Here is a 20,605-nt window from a genome sequence, read left to right as displayed (position 1 = left end):
TTGAACTAAAGAGGTTACCATAACTGTAGGATAGACATAAAAAATCAACCATAAATTACTTCAATCTTGAACAAATAAAACTACTAAGAAATAAACAACTAAGTTTAAACTAAAGGCTGCTATAACTGCAGGATAGTCAAAACAAATCTCAACCACAAATTATAGAAATTTTAAAACAATATAACCCCCCCCCCCCTCCCCAAATTCAATACAACCCCCCTCAAATTCAATATAAAAAATTCAAATTCAATCACAATCTCGACAATCTCAAATTAATTCTTATATCCTAAAAACACTTCACAGTCAAATTCATTATTAAAACCTAAAATTAATTCAAAATATAAATCCTAATGCTAATTTAAAATCTAAATCCTAAAACTAGTTCTAAATCTAAATCCTAAATCTAAATTAAAATATAAACCAAAACTAACCCAAAACTAAAACTAACTAAACCACTTACCAGAATTAAGAGCGGCGACGACAAACGATGACGAACGACGAAAAGAGAATGACGACGAGCGACAATGAGCATGGTGCAGAGGCAAACGTCTCTTCTTCTCTCGATCTCTCTCAAATTTTTCTTATCTTTCAGTCCTCTGAATTATAGAACTGAAATGGGTTTTTTTTATAGGAAAACTTCTGACGCATAACAAAAACGTCGAGAGAACCCCCTATGCCCGATGCTATTAGTAATGTGTCAGGAATTAAAACCCTTATTACCGACACATTACCAATGAATGTTGGGGGAAAAGGAAATTATTATTTAATTGCTTACTTTCCCCCAATTCCATGAACAAACACGTCGGGACTACTCGACACATTTTCGACGTACCTATGTATGGCGTCGAAGAAAGGAAAACAATTAACTAATAATTTCCTTTTCCTAATGCCATAAAAGCCCATGCCAAAAAATATGGAAGCCATGTCTGACGTTTGTTTGTATGGCATCGGAGAAAAGTAAATTATTATTTTATAGTTTTCCTTTGCTTGACGTTGTTTTGTATGGTGTCGGGGATGGTCGAGATTTGCCCAACGTCAGTAGCCAAACACCAGGATAGATTAGCTCGCCCAACGCACCACTTACAGTGTTGGTAGAGGTCTTGTTTTCCGACATCTCTTACCCCGATGGAGTTTTGTGCGTCGAGAGGACCACGATTTCTTGTAGTGGCAATGGGTGGATTTGGCTTGGTTTAGTGGTGGGTGCAGACGTATTAGAATGACTACACATCTATGGAGGTGGAACAGCAAGTACACAAAAACCCCCTTAGGACATGTTTAGGGCTAGGAGTGGACTACAATAGTCCAATTTTTGTTTAGAGCAATACTTAGTTTTAGTTGGGGATTAAGATTAGGATTCCAAATAACCCACATGCACTTATTATTCTTCAACCCTAAAAGGGTATTTATTTCTAAGAATAGGAAGTTCATCGTGAGACCATGATTTCGTTTTGAACTACGCGATAAGGGTGCATGCGACAAAAGTTGCCTAATGCGTTGAGATTGCAAGCAAGGGGAGATGGCAACTGGAAGTGTTGGAAGTGTTTCAAATGTTTTGTTTTATCCTACCCCCCTCCAAGGTAGTGGACATCCAGTGTTTGACTTGTCGTCTTGATTATCTGTTGTGTTATACTTAAATCACAGCATCTTGGTAGTGGCCACTGTCAGCTCATATAGCATATAGAGTTAGACGGGAAGTGTTGTTTTTTAGATTTGTATATTTTTAGTACAAAAAACTCTTGTACTTATTTGAAATGTAATCTTTTATCAAGTATCAACGAAGTCTTGTTATTTCAAACTGAGTTCTCATCTCGCATTAAGTTGATGTTTGTGTTAAGCCACTTACTAGGTGTTCTGCATGTTATCTTGCTGAGAGATTCTCGTTGAATCTCTAGGCAGTCATGCCTCCACATGGTCGCATGCAGTGATCTTGAAACAGGGCGTGACACTCGTTGACCAACTTTATACACCACCTTTGTTGATTGTTCGCTAGTCAATTTTCGACCACCACCTCTGATGACTCTACCGGTGACCTTCCAACAACTAACTCCAATGACTACCACCAACCAAACCAAAGAAATTATATATACAAATATTTTAAAAAAATAAAATAAAAACACACACCTTTATGTTTTTATTTTAAGAAGTTTTTACGAAGAGTGTTTAAATAAAAATGAATTTTGAAAACCATTTTTCTAAGTTATTTCAAATTAATACACACTTAGTTTAACTATAATAATATTTTTTTAAATACACTTTTTCTGAAAAAACAGTGAGATAATTAATTCTTCAGTTAATACTAAAGCTAATAACTTTTGTAATAACTAGAGGGAAAACATAAGAAAATAACAAAAGAAACTTTGTTAACCCAGTTCGGCCAATATTGTCTACGTCTGGGATGCTGCGCACAGCCCTGATGAGTAATCTTTATTAATATTCATTTGAGTCAATATATATCAATACAACATATGGTGCTTTGTTCAATTATATGACTTAATAGCATGTGTCTTGACATCAGACTACAGGCTCCCCCTAAATTACTTTTCTTCACGATGTCTAGCTTCAGGCTCCCCTTGGACACATGAATGAATATCTTCAACAACCTCTTTAAATCCCTCTAAAGATCTCAGTGATCACACATACCACTGTCTCGTCTGTTACGTTACTCATCGATAATTTCAGCTTAGATCAACATGTTGATCTTATAGACATAAGATCATAATACCTTTGGAAATCGGTAGCTTCTGCAGACGACCTCCGATATGAACAATCTTCTTCAGCTTATGTTTCTCTATTTTTTTCGTCACACCCAATCGTCACCGTAACAACCTATTTATACATATATATTATATGTATAAATCTTCTTTTCTTTTGAAGATAAATAACAAGATTCCTAAAATAATGGAAAATCTTTTATCATTTGAATAACTCATCCTTTAATTAATTCATTTATCAAAGATATATCTCATTCATTAATCAAGGATATTTAATTAAAGATATTCCAAAAAAAAAAATTTAGACAAAATCTTCAACATTTTCATTCTTTTCTTTCTTTCTTTCTTTTTTTTTTTTTTTTTTTTTGGATCCTTTTACTAAATTATAATTATTTCTAGTTTATTTTTTTAAAACTATCTCTCATCCCTTATTTGTTTAGAATTAATGTTTCCCTTATTTTAAGAGATAATGCTGGTATACAACGTTGATAAACTTCACATAATATATATATGCATGCATATATGTATATAGATACATATGTATGTATATATGTATGTATATACGTATGCAATGTTTGTGTATTGTGCTTGTCGAGAAAAAAATGTTTGTGCAATTTGTTCTTTGTTGTCTTGCCATTTATATTGTACTTTCTTTTGCTTTCACTTTTATTTAAAGAATAGATATTCTCATTAAAATTATATTATTTCAGAATCAGTTCATCTATAGAGTTAAAAGAAATAATATATATTCCATATTTGTGGTCGGATTTGGATGATTTTTTTAAAAAAATACAGTGTTATAAGACTATATATTCTTTTATGCTTTCTTTGACATTTAGATTTTAAAACGAATTATTTTAAATTTCAACATGTTATAAAAACTTAAATTGATTTTAAATTTATAATCCTGTTTGAAACCCAACATATTTTATATTATAAGAAAAAAAAAGTTATGTTATTGTTTGGACAATAAGAAAAAAAGGGACGCTGATTACATTAATTTCTTGAAAATTATTTTTTTTACATAAATATATATATATATATATATAGATTTAGATTTTTTTAAAAATATAACAAAGCGACAAAATATTTATAAAAAAAATCCACGAGGAAAAATATCAAAAAATACCTCAATCAATGCACGATTAATTGACCACTCACATGGGTAATATAAAATCAAACGTCAATTTCTAAACGATTTCTTTTTCAAGATTTTTATTACACGATTGTTTCGATTTGACTACCCAAATCTAAATGATTTTTTTAAAAGATTCTTTGTACATGATTGTTAAACGATTTTTTTTCCAAGATTGATCATCTACACATTTGACTATGTTTAGATTTTACACAATCATTTAGATTTAAATCTAAACTAATATCCAACGATTTTGTACAAATCGTGTACCAATTTATATTTGATGATTTATGATTCATTGAAAATAATATAAAAAAAATTATAGAAGAAAAGAAGAAAGACGATGAAAAAAAAATTACATAAGAGAAGAAAGAAGATGAAAAATAGAGACAAACCTAAAATATTTAAAAAGAATAAACGATTTCATGGATTTTTAATTTTATTACATGAGTCCGAAATATTTTGATATTTCGTTATATTTACGAAAATTGGCTACATATATATATATATACTTTGCCTAGTTTGTAGACTAATGTCACCGGTTATTTAACTAATGTTAAAGGCATATTCTCTCCCAGAAGTAAATGAGTTCTCTCTCCATCATTAAAGGAGTTTCGTAAATCAAAAAATATATTTATTAAAATTGGATATGAATAAATACAAGAACTGTAAAGCGCTCCAAAATTAAAGACATTTTTAAAAAAAGTCCAAATTTACAGACACTTATAAAAGGATATTTTATTAAAATAATATTGTTTATAAAACTTATTATAAAAATATTGCTGTTTTGAAACAATTTAAAGAAATAATGCACTTTTAAAATAAAAATTAGAAAAAGAAAAAATAAAAAAGACAGAAGGTCAAGCTTTAAACGCTCGACCAATTTTTTTAAAAAAAATGTAACAAGTGGGCGAGTCCTCAAGACTCGGCCACCAATTTAATTATTTCCTCCTTTTTCTAGTCCTTTCTTAACGGTTTAATTTTCAAAATATATATTTTAATTTTTAATTACTATATATATTTTTTAAAAAATTTAATTGTTTAATTTTGAAAATGAGGTAAATTTTAAATTTTAATTATTATATATATGTTTTAGAAAACTTAATTGTTTAATTTTGAAAAAAATGTAAATTTTAATTTTTAATTATTATCATATATATGTTTTAAAATAATATTTAAAAAAAATATGTGATTTTAACCATTGTAGTAGTCATATTAACATAGTTGTGAGAGTAAAACTAAAATGTAAAGATAATATCAAGTTTGATTCTAGCCTACTATAAATTAAGAAATTAATTCCTAATTTTGGTAGGATCAAGATAAATCCTACTCGAATCTCCTGTAATGGTTTCATATGAGTAACCTAAAGGATGTAATGTGAGGGTGGCACATTTTCTTTGACCAAAATTTGATATCATGTGCATTGTTACATATACGTGTGTGCAACGTGTAGGGAGTAGTAAAGGGGTGCACAAGGATATTGGAGAGAGATCTACACGATCATGTACTAAAACTAAATGATCTTGACAAACGATGATTTAGATTTGTCGTGAAAGAAGAAGGATATGATACTAATAATGAAAAAAGAATAAGAAGATAGCATTGAAGATGAGATATAATAAAGAATCAAAAAATTATGGAAGAGTCATGAAGAAATCCAAGAAGATGTGATAATATGGAGAAGGAGAAGAAGAAGTAATAATATAAAGAAGATAACGTGAAATTCAAAACCAATAAGAACAAATCTAGAATTTACGAAAATACTAAGTGGCTTCATGGACTTCTGTTTGTTTATTTATTTGGGTCGACAAGAAGAATAGCAAAATTTAAGGTTTACTTTGGATAAATGACAAATTTATTTTTAAATTGTCAAAATAGCAAAACAGTTAATTTTCACATAATAAATGGGATAACTATGCCTTAAATGCTCCTACCTACTTTACAATAAAAGACTCATAAATACAATAGTAAGAAAAACCACAAATACCCTGTAATCAATACATACTATGCACTCCCTTCAATTTTCTAATTTTCCTTCAAAAAAAAAAAAAGACCATCTTTTGTAAAGGCTTTCCGGCGCATTTGTTCTTCGTTTTTTAAAGGCTTTCCGGTGCATTTCCATTGTAGCTTTCTCTTCCGTCGCTTTTCCACCGTCTGCATGCCCTTCTTTTTTTAATCGGTTTGCACCACCCAAAGTATCGATGAGTTGTTTCGTTTCACGCTTCTGTTCCTTATTCAACCTTTGGATTTTTCCTCTGTTTTCTGCATGTATCGGTAAAAATTATCGAGTTCTCAAAATTTTCTTCAAATTTTATCCGATTCTAACATTCTTCAAATTTTTAAATGGCTTTCCACCCGCATTTGTTTTACACCCACACCGTCGCTTTCCACCCGCATTTGTTTTCCACCCACACCGTCGCTTTCCACCTTCTTCTTTTAGTACAAATTTTTGTTTCCCTTAATTCCGGTTGATTGTCTTCCGGTGAATCTTCTATTTTTGTTTCCCTTAATTCTGTTGGTTGGCAAAATTAAAGATAGATCACATTTTATTTGGCATGATTTTAGGGAGGGTTGAGATTTGATTCTAAACTTAAGTATTTCCATTATATTTGCCATAACTTTAGGGAATGGTTGGAATTTGAATTTGAATTTGAATTTTACTTGAGATTTGAAATTTGAATCTTTTAAATGATTTTTCGTTACTTTTTTAATGTTTTTGTTAATAGTTAATTATTGCATCATCTTTATCATTATTTTAGGAATTATTAATTGCATTAAAATTTTAGGACGTATTCATTGCATTAATAGCTAAAGTTTGTGTAACGCCCAACAATTTCGGTTTTCTTTTGTTGATATTAAGTGTGGTTAATATTATTCTTATTAAACTAAAGTTGTTTTTTTTCTTTTTATATTAATTATTGAAGTTAGGGGTAAATTAGTCAATTAATGGAGTGGCAAATTAATTATTTGCCTTGGAAAGGGTCAAGGGTGGAGAGAGAAAAAGGGGGCTATTAAATTCTTTTATTATTTTTGGAAATTCTTTTAAAAAGAGGCATTGGGAGACGTGAGACTCCTCATCTCCCCAAAGAAGAAAAAAAAAGGAGAAAACCCTAGCTGCCGCCACTCTCCGCGCCGCCGCCGCCCGCCGCCGCACGCCGCCAGCTTCAAGCAAGCGCCGAAGCCGATCCACCGCGCGTCTGCAAGCCGAGTGGAAGCCGAACCATCCTCCGCGCGTCTGCAGCCGAATCCGCAGCCGCCAGCCGAGCCGGAACTCGCCGCGCCGCTTCGACCTAAGGAGGACAGCCGACGCCGCGCCGCTCCGATCAGGAGGATAGACGAGCCGCGTCGCGTCGCTTCGATCAATCCGATCCGTGCAGCCGAAGCTCGCCGCGCCGCGTCGATCTGAGAAGTTCAGCCAGCCGCGCCGCTCCGATCGAGCCGAAGGGAGCCGCTTCGATCCGCGCACAGCCGTCTCCCGCAGCCGCCACTCGAAGCCGATCCGCCACGCGTGCCTCCAGCCGACGAACGAGCCCGGAGCCGCTCCACGTCCGCGCGCCCGAAGCCGAAACTGAAGCCGCGTCGCGTCCAGCCCTGTCCGCGTGTGAGCCGCGTCCGCGTGGGAAGCCGCGTCGCGCGTTTCCGCGTAGCCGAGCCGCATCTCCTCCCTGTTGCAAGCCGAGCCGCACGCATAGCTTCCTGTACCGAGCCGAGCTGCGCCTGCGCCAAGCCGAGCCGGTCCCTGTCTTCTTCCAGCCGAGCCGCCAAGACCAAGTTGGCTCTATCCACCTAAATTTTGGTAATTTAATTAAATATTGTGGCATTTCCCAGTAAGACTCCATGCTTCGGACGTCAATTAAATTAATTTGGGACTAAAATTAAGTTATTTTCCTTAAGAGACGTCTTGGACCCAGTAATTGCTGCAGCGCGGGAATTCTTCAGCAGGGGGGGCTCGAGCACTGCAACCTCTCTAGGGTAAGTTATTTCAAATGAGTCTTGAACCGATAGTCGTTGGCGACCTAATTACGAATTTTGGCATATTAAACAGTTAGGACTTCGTCGCTTGGAAAGCGTACTGCCTCGCGGTTAGGACTCGACAAGTAGATCTCCAGGTAAGAGATTCTACTACTAGCTTCATGTTTAGAAGTATGAGACCATGTATGCCCCGACTTTTCATGTTAAGAATTAGACAATACGTTGTCTGAGATAAATGTTAGTATGATGCAAATGACGACATAGTTATACTATAGCCTGTTATGTGTGGCAAGAGCTGTTATGGCTACGACGAATGTCGGGACGGAGAGTGTAGAGATGATTTATGTGACATGTTATATGCTGATGCCATGTGTATGTATACTGCAATTGGGGTACCTGTTAGCTTAATCTGTTAGAGTCGTACCTGCATGGGTGTCCTTCGGGATCACCACCTATTGAGGACTGTGTGGTCCGACGGGACACCAGTCTAGCATGGATATAGATATGACTCGAGTGACTTGACGGGGTCCTCGCATCCCGACTGTCCTAGGTGTCCCCCGGGGCACCGAAGACCAGAGCTACGTTCCTACGGGAGCGCATGATTGCACGTGTTCGGGAACGTGCCAGAGATTGTGTACCAGTTATCAGGACTCTAACAGGAAGTTAACAGGCACCTAGTGGGACTAGTAGTGGGTCCCTTACTGAGTATTTTTATACTCACTCTCTCCATTTTATGTTTTCAGGTAGAGGACGAGGCAAGGGCAAGGGCAAGCTGGCGAGCGACCCGAAGTGAGACCGTGAAGGGCCATAGGGACTACCGCTTCCGCTTATCTTTATTTCAGACTTTCCATTTGAGTTTGAGTACTTTTCATTACTTACCATCTTTTATGTAGATAGGGCCCGAGTAGGACTTCAGAACGCATTTACACTTTTTTTTTTGCATGGCTACCTTGTTTAATTTTTCATAAATGAAATTTCTTAAACCGTATGCATTTTAATAATTTTATGACTTAAACCACTTGTTCTATATTGAGTAATGACTTCAATTCAGTATAAGGAGTTGGGTCGTTACAGTTTGAATATATAATTATTGAAGGTAAAAATCGGAATAATTAGGAGATATTGAAACCAATTGAATATGTTTAGGAATCTTTGAAAGAATATAATAATATTTTGATTTAGTTAATAATTATCATAAGTGGGTGTGTTCACAAATACACTGTAATCGGATATGTGTTATTTTATTTGATTTTCCGATCTTTTTGAATATATTGTATTTGAATCTGGACAATTCTCATCCGTTGAGGTAGTTTTGGACCAAAAAAGTGAGAAATTATTTCAGTCAATTAGTTTTGCCATAAACAAAAAAAAAATAATAGTTTGCTATTTTTCTAATTTTCATTCTTATATTTATCATTTTCACGGATTCCCTTATTTATTTTTGTTACACGGGCTGTAAATATTTTTGGGTTTTATTTTATATACGTAATTAACCTTTTTTTTTATTGATTCAATATAATTTAATTTTCGTTTTTATGTCTTTTTTTATTGATTCAAATTTAATTCTAGTGTTTTTGTTATAATAATTAATTATGTATATTGTTTGTCATTTTTTATATAAAAAATGATAACAAATATGTGTCATTTATGTTGTTTACAAATGATCATATGATTAATCTCCATGGTGAAACTTAATAGTATATTTGTATGTGACTGTGTGTAAGGTAGAATTTTCCATAAACTTAAATGCATAACCATGACTATATGTACGATATACCTATTATTCTTTTTTCATTATCAGTATCGTGTCCTCTTTTCTTCTTCTTTTACTACAAATATAAACGATCTTTTACCAAGATCATTTAGATTTGGTACATGATCGTATTGATCTCTGTCCAATATCCATGCTCTCCCCTTTACTACTCGCTACACGTTGGACACACGTACATGTAACATGCACATGATATCAAATTTTGGCCAAAGAAAATGTGCCACCCTCATGTTATATCATTTAGATAACTCATATGAATCCATTATAGGGGATTTGAGTAGAATTTATTTTGATCCTAACAAAATTAGGATATTAATTTCTTAATTTATAGTAGACTAGAATCAAATTTGATATTATCTTTACATTTTCATCTTACTCTTACAGTTATATTAATATGACTAATGATTCTAAAATGATTAAAATTACATATTCTTTTTTAAATATTATTTTAGAACATATATATATAATAATTTAAAACTAAATTTTACATTTTTTCCAAAATTAAATAGTTAAATTTTCTAAAACATATATATAATAATTAAAATTTAAAATTTACATCATTTTCAAGATCAAACAATTAAGTTTTTTAAAACTTATATATAGTAATTAAAAGGGGTTTTTTCAAAAATATAAAAAAAAAGAGTAAAATATTTATACTCTATAGAATAATTTCGAAAATGAAAAAAGCCCAGAGACCTATCGTGTAAAATATCGAAAATACCGCGTCAACAATGCGCACGTAATATATTTACGATCGTTTAGATTTGGTTATTGTTTGGTACGATTACGATTAAATTTAGTTACACGATCATTTAGATTTGGAGATGATTTTTTTTCAAAATTTGGTACACGATCGTTTAGATTTGGCTAAACGATTTTTTAATTTTTTTGCTACACAATCGTTTACTTTCTTTTAAACTTGGCCAATCCAATCTAAATGATTTTTTTTCAAGATTATTTATATACGATCTTTTTTTTACATGATCTTTTATTTTCTTTACACGATCGTTTACTTTTTTTTACACGACCATTTACCTTTTTTACACGATCGTTTACATTTGGCTACTTCAATCTAAATGATTTTTTTTCAAGATTCTTTATACACGATCTTTTAGATTTTGCTATTTTTTGTACACGGTCATTTAGATTTGGTTACCCAAATTTAGATGACGTGAAAAAAAAGAGGAAAAGAATAAAGACGATGGAAAAAAATTATAGCAAAGAAAAAAAGAAGAAGAAAGACGATGGAAAAATTAGACGACGTAAAAAAAGAATTGGAAAATAAAAAAACTCATGGAAATAAATCGCATAAAAAAAATAAATAAGAAAGACTATGAAAGAAATCGCATTAGCAAGAAAGATGGAAGAGCAAATCTGAAATATTTAGAAAATGATTATCTTGATGGCTTTGTTACATCTATGAAAATTTTTCTACTTACAAATTAAAATTTATATTTTCTATTAAATAGTGAATAAAAAAAGGAGCCATAATTAAATTGGTGGGCCCACTTCTTATTTTTTTAAATTGGCCCATTACCGTCTTTTTTTTTATTTTAAAAGTGCATTATTTTTTTAAATGGTTTCAAAACAACAAAACTATTTTTGTAATAAGTTTTCTAAACAATATTATCTTAATACATTTTTTTGATTTTGTCCTCTTGATCGTAAATATTTTATTATATTTATAAAAATTAACCTATATACTTTGTCTAGTTTTTAGACTAATGTCACTAATTATTTAACTAATGTTAAAGGCATATTCTTTTCCCACAAATAAATGAGTTCTCTCCATGGTCCATGGTTAAAGTAGCTTCCTAGATCAAAAAAAATATTTATTAAAATTGGATATAAATAAATACAAAAAGTGTAAAACTGTCCTAAATTAAACACATTTTTTTAAGAAATTGAGATCTTTTCAAATATATAAAAAAAACGGTAAAATATTTACACTGTATAGAACAATTTTAAAACGGAAAAAGTCCAAGGACCCACCGTGTAAAATATCGAAAATGGCCCGTCAATAACGCGCGCGTAATATATTTGCGATCGTTTAGATATGACTACAATTTATACGCGATCGTTTAGATATGGTTCAATATATACGTCATCGCTTAGATATGATTATAATTTATACGCGATCGTTTAGATATGGCTACAAGGTGATCGTTTATATATGGTTATAATTTATACGCGATTATTTAGATATGACTATCATTTATACGCGATCATTTAGATATGGTTACAAGGCGATCGTTTAGATATGATTATAATTTATACGCGATCGTTTAAATATGGTACAACGCGATCGTTTAGATATGGCTACAATTTATCTTTTTAATTCTATCGTTTAATTTTGTTATACGATCGTTTAAATTTGAGGACTCAAATCTAAATGATTTTTTTTAATTTTTAATTCTTTTGTACACGATCGTTTAGATTTCTTTACGTAATCATTTACTTTTTACACGATCGTTTACATTTGACTACTCCAATCCAAATGATTTTTTTCAAGATTTTTTATACACGATCTTTTATTTTCTTTACACGATCGTCTACTTTTTTAAATGATTGTTTACATTTGGCTACTCCAATCTAAATGATTTTTTTCACGATTCTTTATAGACAATCTTTTTTTTTACAGATCGTTTACATCTAGCTACTCCAATCTAAATGTTTTTTTCAAGATTCTTTCTCTTATACACAGTCGTTTAGATTTGGTTACCTAAATGTAAACACGTAAAAAAGAATAAAAAAAGAAGAAGATGTAAATATTCAATGATGTAAAAAAGAATAAAAAAGAAGAAAGACGGTTGAAAGAAATCACAAAATCAGAAAAGAAGAAATACGATGAAAAGAAATTGCAGTGAAAAAAAGAAGAAATACGATGAAAAGATTTAACGACGTAAAAAAACAATTGAAAAATAAGAAAGATGATGGAAAGAAATCGAAAAAAGAAGAGGAAAAGAAGAAAGACGATGAAAGAAATCGAAAAGGAAGACGATGAAAAAAATCGAAAAGAGATCGCGAGGAAGAGAAGCTCAAACCTGAAATATTTAAAAAATGGCTAATTTCATGAGCTTTGTTATATGGGTCATAAATAGTTTGGTGTATTGTTACATTTATGTAAGTTTCCATAAAAATTCCAAATTTATAGACACTTATAAAATATAAAATATAGGGCAAACAAAAGATTTTTTATGTAAAAATCTCTAAGAAAAAACAAAAATGAAACTTTTGCGTAGATATTTCATTATTGTAGATATGTCAATATAAATAATAATAAAATTTTGATAACAGTATCTATTTACAAATATAATAAAATTTCGAAGTCTATCTACGATTGATCGTGATAGACAATTATTTGTATCTATCATGACATATACAGATATAGGTACTAGTATATCATGATCTATTATACATAGAGAGTAAAATTTTGCTACGTTCGTAGATAGTCCAAAAGAATTCATTATAGTTATGAAAGTAATTTTTGACAAATTCGTTCCAAATATTGAGCGAACAAATTATTTGGATTGGTTTCAACCTGGTTTAATAACCCTATTTAAACTTTACCTCGTTATATAATGGATTCTTTTTTTTTTCTCTCTCTCTCTCTCTCTCAACCCTTTTCTATCTCTCACTCAATAGAAAACTCTTTTCCCTCATTTCTTCCTTCATTGTCCTCGTCTCAATTTCTTCTCTAGATTGAGTCTCTAGCAACGATGACACTCAATTTCATGTATTTCACGTTGAGTGACAACATAAGTTAAGTTTTCCTGTATCCTCCACAGCTTGCAATAGCAATTAACAAGAAACAAGGTTTTTTCAAATGTCAAATGAATCGAAGTGTAGAAGACAGAAGCAAGAAAGTGAGTAAAAAAAAAAAAAAAAAAAAAAAAAAGAAGAATCTAAAGAAAATGAGAAAAGTGAGCTAGAAAAATAATCCTAAAAAGGTGACAATATTAGATATTGTTTTTACAAAAGGTGTCAGATTTCAAATTTTAAAAAATTTATAGGTCATTGCTACAAAAATTCTTATCTCGTGTCCCCTCCCTTGAAGGCTGACGAGCTTCTCCCTGTATGTATAACACCATTTTGTTGGCATACGCGCATCTCACTTAAAAAGATCATCCAATATTCATAGACGGGGACAACGAAGTTTCATGAATAATATAGCGAACCATTTTGATTTTGACCCAACTCCTTCATCATCTTCATCCCTCTCCATCCCCAAACCTTTTTTCTTTTCTTTCTAATTTGATTTCAAAACCTTTCTCTATTCACAACAAAAGGGGCTCTACATTCGAATCAACTTGAGAAGTGGGCTTCTTTGCAAAACGTGATTTCAATTTCCTATTTTAGAATACCCCCATATTCTTTCTTCTTCTCCTTCTTCTTCTTCTTCTTCTTCAGGGCTCTGATGATGATAATTCTCGATTCTCTGCTTCACCCTTCTGTCTAACATTTTGTCGATTCCTCATTCTGGGTTTTGTTTCTATTATTTTTGCAGATAATTTGTGGGAAGCTTAAGATTCAAAGCTATGGGAAGATTGTTCGTGGTGAATTTGGAAGGGCAGATCTACAGCTGCAAGTTCTGCCGGACCCATCTTGCTCTTTACGAAGATATCATTTCTAAGGTTTCTGTTCATTTTACCTTTTTTCTTCTCTGGTTTCTTGTCGATTTTTCCCTCTAATTCTCCGATGTTCGTAGATAGTATTAGTAGGTTATTTAAATTTAATTTTCTGTTGCTTGTTAATAATTTGAACTTGGGATTGCGTACCGGTATTAATTCGGAATGATCCGATCCTAAAAAGTAAATAAAACACAACATTTTGGTGATGTCACGGACCACTATCGTATTAGGAATATCCCTTTCATCACAAAATAATTGAAGTTCGAGACGAGATATTCATTTCAATCACTTTTTTTTTTTTTATTTAAAATGAGAGCCAGTCAGCTGGAGATTAAAAATGAAAATTTCTTTAGGAATACTAACGCGATATACATTTGAGGTGGTGCTAGAGTGCAATACGGCATAATTAGAAGGTTAGTTTGCATTCTTTCGTTACGATTAGATCATTTTGCATTAATATGGTTCGTAATGAATCACGACAATGCATTTGAGGCGGTGCAATATGGCATAATTAGAAGGTTAGTTTTCATTCTTTCTTTTACGAATAGATCATTTTGCATTAATATTGTTCGTACTGAATCATTTATATAAAAATCTATTTGAACTATGATCTCTTGGTCGAGAACATTTGGGATTGGAGACTCGTTTTCTAATGTTGCCTGTTTCCAAATTTCTTTATTGTTGGCTCCAATCTTCCTGGCATTATACCTTAAATTGTGTTTACTGCTAAACTTTGTAATTTAGGAACTTGGGAAGGAGGTATGATAAGTTTTTTGACTGGGAAAATTTTATGTTGCTGTCCCAATCTCCTCAAAAGTTACTTAAACCCACATTCTAACTCCTTGTACTGTTTGTGTTGTTCCATTCAGTCCTTCCACAGCAGACATGGGAAAGCTTACCTCTTCAATAAGGTGTAAGTTCTTCTTGATTTTAGAGTTTGGACATTGATTAACACACTCTTGTCTCCTCCCCTAGGTGCATGTTTGACATATGGTTTTAATAAGCCTGGGTTTGAGCAATTTCTGTTTGGATTATATGAATAAGTAGGTTATTAAAGATTTGTGTAGCCTTTGTTATGGTTGTGGGTTTCATGTTATGTAAAAGTCAATATATAGTTTAAAAAAGAAAAGTTATAGGCTTCTTATGTGTGGATTGGATTGATCAGAATTTTGTGAGGGGTTAACAAACTCAGAACTTTGTGTTTCCATCTTTGTAGCTTCAAGTTATCAAGGGTCTTTGTTAATAGATACAAAAACTATGCATATAATGATTAGTAGTTTGATGTTAATGTTTCATAACAGAACTCATGGGATTCATGAGAATACTTAGGAGAGTGATTTTACTGAAAATCCATTCTCAAATAATCCAATGCTCCACAATCTAGTTACAAAAACTATGTCAACAAATGAATCTATTTTTTCATTCAAATAGTGATTTACACGCGGACCTGTTTGTAATTTACTTTCGAAGTGTTTATCATGCTAAACTGTTATTACTTTCTGATAACGGTAGAATGAGCTAGAGTTTCTCTAAAACTAATTCTAGAAGTGCTTCATCTCATAGACTAGGTTCTCATTGTCAATACTTTCTCCAGGGTAAATGTTTGCTTGGGTAAGATAGAAGAGAGATTGATGATGACAGGGATGCATACAGTTGCTGATATCTTCTGTGTGGGTTGTGGATCAATGGTGGGATGGAAATATGTAAGATTAGAAGCAAAGATTTGAAATTTTAACTATTTGTTTTCTTTCTTACTTCTCAACTATTCTTATGGTTTCTTTCAGGAGACTGCCCATGAAAAGAACCAAAAATACAAGGAGGGAAAATCTGTACTTGAAAGGTAAGTACTCAATGGACAAAAGGAAAAAAAAAAGTAAAATGGAGATACCCTCAACGTGAAAAATCTCAGCATTTAAAAGCATTTAAAACCCTTGAGATGCCTCCAAAAGGTATCTCTAGATTTTAGGACATCTTACGTTGCCGCAAAACGAACGTGGAAATCCAAAATACCCATGAAATGAAAATTATAGATTCTTACAAAACAAACCATTCTTAAAAGGTAAATTGAGAAAAGTTACATTGGTTGAACAGGTTCAAGGTTTTGGGACCTGATGAAAGCAGTCACTGGGGGGTCAGTCATGAAGCAGATGCAGGTGGAAGTGAAGGAGATGATGTTTGATTTCTGCATTCACTCAACTGTAAATTCTGTAAAACCCTAAAAATTTTCTAGTTTGAACTTGTATTCTAACGATGTTGATACTTGTACTTCGTTTCTCCCAACTAAAAATTCTTAATGTTTCATGTTGGGATGAGAATGAACAATAATTGTTGTATCTCCTAAAATAATGTTGTAATGTTTAAAATTACTTTGTCGTAGAAAGCAATATTGTAAAGGTTTATTTAGTAAAGAGATTTGAACAGCATAGTTCGTAGTTATTAGTACGATTGAGTGGCATAATATGTTAGAATTTTCTCTTTCAAGCCTTTCGTAAGTACAAGAGAATCTATGCGTATATGTACATATATGAGGTAATCTTTCAAGCCTTTCAAATCTAGAGTCGATAGCACTAAAAATATGTTATAGTCTTGCTTAATTTGGAATCGTTCTATGATGTTGTTCTTTTATTTGACTAATTTGTAGGATTTGAGCTAAGTAAGGGTAAAATTCGATGTTGATGTTGATGTTGATGTCAATAAAGAGCTAAATTTGACAAAAGCAAAGTGAATAGACATTAATCGAGTCAAACTACAAAGGAAAAGGCTAAGATTAGCCTCTGCCCTGTAGCGCCACGACACCCTACAACATTATGTGTAGCACCGAAAGGCAATAGCCTTACTATTCGTGAAAAGCACATAGAACCGTGACGTTATAAAGTTGAAATGTGTGTGTCTGTCTTTTAGATAGGCTGCAACGTCGTTACGATTTTATAAATAATTTGTCCACTACGCTAGGTTAGATTATCTCGGGTTTTAACAGCTCCAACCTCGGTTTCTCTCCATTTTTCTCTCTATTTTGGTCTATATTCTGTACTTGAACATTTTCCCATTGCTTGGCATGTTGAGAATGGGCTAAGGTACTCTGTTTTAGCATGAGTTTGTAGTAATCTCCCTTGAATTCATTACATTTGTGAGATTTGAATTGAATTTGATGTATTCATCATTCTAATTTTGTTGTTAATGATTATATTCATATTGTCAAGCGCATGTGGACTTTATGATGAATGCTTTTGATTGTGTGCAATTTTCTTCGTTAAGTTGAACATAAATCAATTTAAAGTGATAAGTTAGATTAGATTACGTAATCAATTCGATCTTGTATTGTTCTAATTGACTTAAGATTGGACTTGATGATTATCTAATTACGCACATGAAGATTAGGCTTTCAACCTAACTTAAGCCTTTTTCGTAATGCAATTGATGTGAATTTAATATTGTATGCTTTTCATTGGTTTAACTCGAACTAATTTGTTGCCTAGAACAATTTGATTAGGAGTACCAATTGTTAGATTCGAAAATGAGAATTCAATGATAAGATAGATTAGGAAAACCTTCATAACTCGAGCTAAGCTTTCTCAAACCAATTTACATCCTTCATTCATCTTCCTTGCACTAGAAATTAATTTCAAAACCCCTCATCTATTACCCTCGGGTTGGAAACTATTTACTCGAGAAATTATTCATGCTTCCCGTATTCGACCTGGACTTTGCCACTAAGACTAATTCTTGATGTGTAATTCGATCAATTATTTGGTTCGAATTTGGGCGACGAAATCCATTCAATCGAATTGGCGTTGTTGCTGGGAAGCATAGTGATTTCTCTTCTAAAGGATTTTCAATCTATTATCATTATTTATTAGTTTTTTCTTTCTTTATATGAAGATCCTTCTAGGATCAAAATTCTTTATTTTATTTCGCAAAGCTTGGACGAGAGAAATGGAACAAAGGAGGAATCTTGAGAGCGAAGAACTTCTCAAGAAAATATATGTGCAGAAGGCACATACTAAGAAGAGCATTTAAAGAAAGAAGTTGAGAAGAAATGGTTAATTAAAAAGTATTGAGAATTTGAGTTGATTTGAGATCTTCAAAGGAAATGTTGATTTTGGTGGAATTGGAATTAATTAAGTATATATATATATATATATATATATATATATATATATATATATATATATATATATATATATATATATATATGGGTATTTATATTTAATTAAGAATTTGGATATTTTGTGAATATGATATCAATTATTTAATTTTGTATACATAATTAATATGAAAATGTCACACCCCGCCCAGAACACATCCTTGCTTAGTATGCAAGACGCGGTGTGACTTTGAGTATCTTAACGTGTTAAACGCCAAAACACTCATCTTTAGGTTCTTAAACTTTGCTCAATCGCTTACTCCTTTTCTTAACTACAGTCATAATTTAGGCGATAAAACAACTTAGCAAGAGGAATAAGACAAACATATACTTTTACTAACATGAACAAAGCGTATTAAAACTCTTTAGACAAATTACATAAGTACAACATTTAAGTTTAAACTAAACGCCTTGACAACCTCTTCTCGCTTAGAAAGCCCTTTCATTTTTCCTCTACTTGGCCTTAATACCTAGAACCTAGAATGTAAAACTTTAAAACAATAAGTCTAAAAACTCAGTGAGGTTTTTATGAAATCCTTTTCACGAAATACTTTTTTTTTAAACATCATTTCGCCAAACATATCAAATCACATAAATTCATCTCTTATGTAAACAAGTGGGAGAATGTTTAGGTGTATGCCCTAGTTAATTGTATTCATATGCTTATTGTATTCATATGAGTAATTCTCTCATGATTAAATTTAACATTGTTTATCCCACTAGGAGTTTTAGTCCAAGTGCGAGTTTGTTGGAATTTATGTGATAAAACTCGTAATTTGTAGTTTAAATTATAATCTACTCAATAAAGTAGTTGTTGAGGACTTATCAGTGAAAATAGAATACTATAATCTTGAATCCAATAAACTAAAATCCCCAGGCTATCTAGTATAGACTTGAATTTATGTAGAGACATAAACTTGGAACAAGTTCGATTTTATAGCCCAAATGCTTTATAGTATATGAATAAGGTTGAACACTTTATTCTAGGAACGTTATGGATGCAGTCCACTTTATAGTTAGTACAAACGAAGTGATCCCGAATCATTCATGTAGAGACTTGGAAGTGGGGGAATCCTATGTAAAAAGTTTACATAAGACTAGAACCATGAAATAGTCACTTTTAAGTTATAACGCTCGTTGACTATATATAAAATTGACTATTTCAATTTTGATGACCTAGGAAACTTAATCTTAATCTTGAGATAACTATGAACATCTATTCTCACGAAATTAGCCTTAGATCTACATGGGTGAGAGCAGCTCAATGGCGCTAGCCCAACAAGCCTCCCATTTCAGGGGTAAGATCGGGTGGATGGCTAGGGACATAGAGTGCAAGACATAATTCACTCCTACCCACTTTAAGGTTAGTAGATATGTTGTTCCCTTAAGAACTGAATCCAAGTCTTGAACAAGGGGTTCCACCCTTTCATTAGCCCGAAAGGGATTCAGTTTATAGGTTGGACCTTAAACCAATTGTTCATTAGTGGATCAGTGGAACTTAAGAAACAAGTTGTAGTCTCGGGGGTAAAATGATATTTTAACCATAATCGAGGTTACGAACAACCTGCGAAGAATCAACTTATGGATCATGGTCATATCAGATGGACACAAATATATCTACACTATAAGAAAATGTATCTACTATGACAGTTCATTTCATCCAAAATTAAAAGGAGGGAAGAAAAAACTGTCATAAAAGGTAAAAATGCGCGTTTTTGGCGGGAAAAGGCGGAATTTTTCGGATTTGATGAATTTATGACAGTTTTTAACTGTCATAAATCTATGATAAATTTTAACTGTCATTGAATATAAATAATAAAATAATTTATTAATTTTTATTTCTCTATCTTACTTTACCCTTTCTCATCCCACGCGATTCTTCCTCTCTTTTGTCAATTTTTTTCCTTCTCTTCTTTTCTCAATCTCACGTCACTTTCTTCCCTCTCTTCTTTGAACAGTCGCCGCACCACAATCACCGTTGTCCCTCGTGCCCAGCTCATGCCCATTCGTCGTCAAATAGTCATTCGGGCTAGTTTTTTTCTTCGACCGCCGTTGTGCTCACCACCACCGTTGGGTAAGTTCCTTTTTCTTTGTGCATTGAGTACAAAAGAGCACAATGGTTGTGTTCATGGGGTTGGTGGATATGTTACTCCGACAACGTACTTTCATTTCAATTTGCCTCAACCTCTCTGATTTGCGTCAACCTCTCTTAGTGCCTTAACCTTTGTTTGATTAATTTCT

General features: G+C 32.5%; 1 protein-coding gene across 1 annotated transcript; it reads left to right on the top strand.

Moving 5' to 3' along the window:
* The first annotated feature begins 13,664 nt into the window (after window positions 1–13,664).
* Window positions 13,665–16,662, top strand: LOC103501434 (protein yippee-like). Its single transcript, XM_008465006.3, has 6 exons — window positions 13,665–13,925; window positions 14,097–14,223; window positions 15,090–15,133; window positions 15,815–15,923; window positions 16,005–16,060; window positions 16,312–16,662. Exons 2-6 carry the CDS (start codon window positions 14,128–14,130, stop codon window positions 16,397–16,399), a joined length of 393 nt encoding a protein of 130 aa, XP_008463228.1. The 5' UTR covers window positions 13,665–13,925; window positions 14,097–14,127; the 3' UTR covers window positions 16,400–16,662.
* Window positions 16,663–20,605: the final 3,943 nt, after the last annotated feature.

Source organism: Cucumis melo, chromosome 10 (assembly GCF_025177605.1).
Source record: "Cucumis melo cultivar AY chromosome 10, USDA_Cmelo_AY_1.0, whole genome shotgun sequence".
NCBI lineage: Eukaryota > Viridiplantae > Streptophyta > Magnoliopsida > Cucurbitales > Cucurbitaceae > Cucumis > Cucumis melo.
Note: the sequence above shows the minus strand (reverse complement) of the source record. Positions and strands in the feature narration are given on the sequence as shown.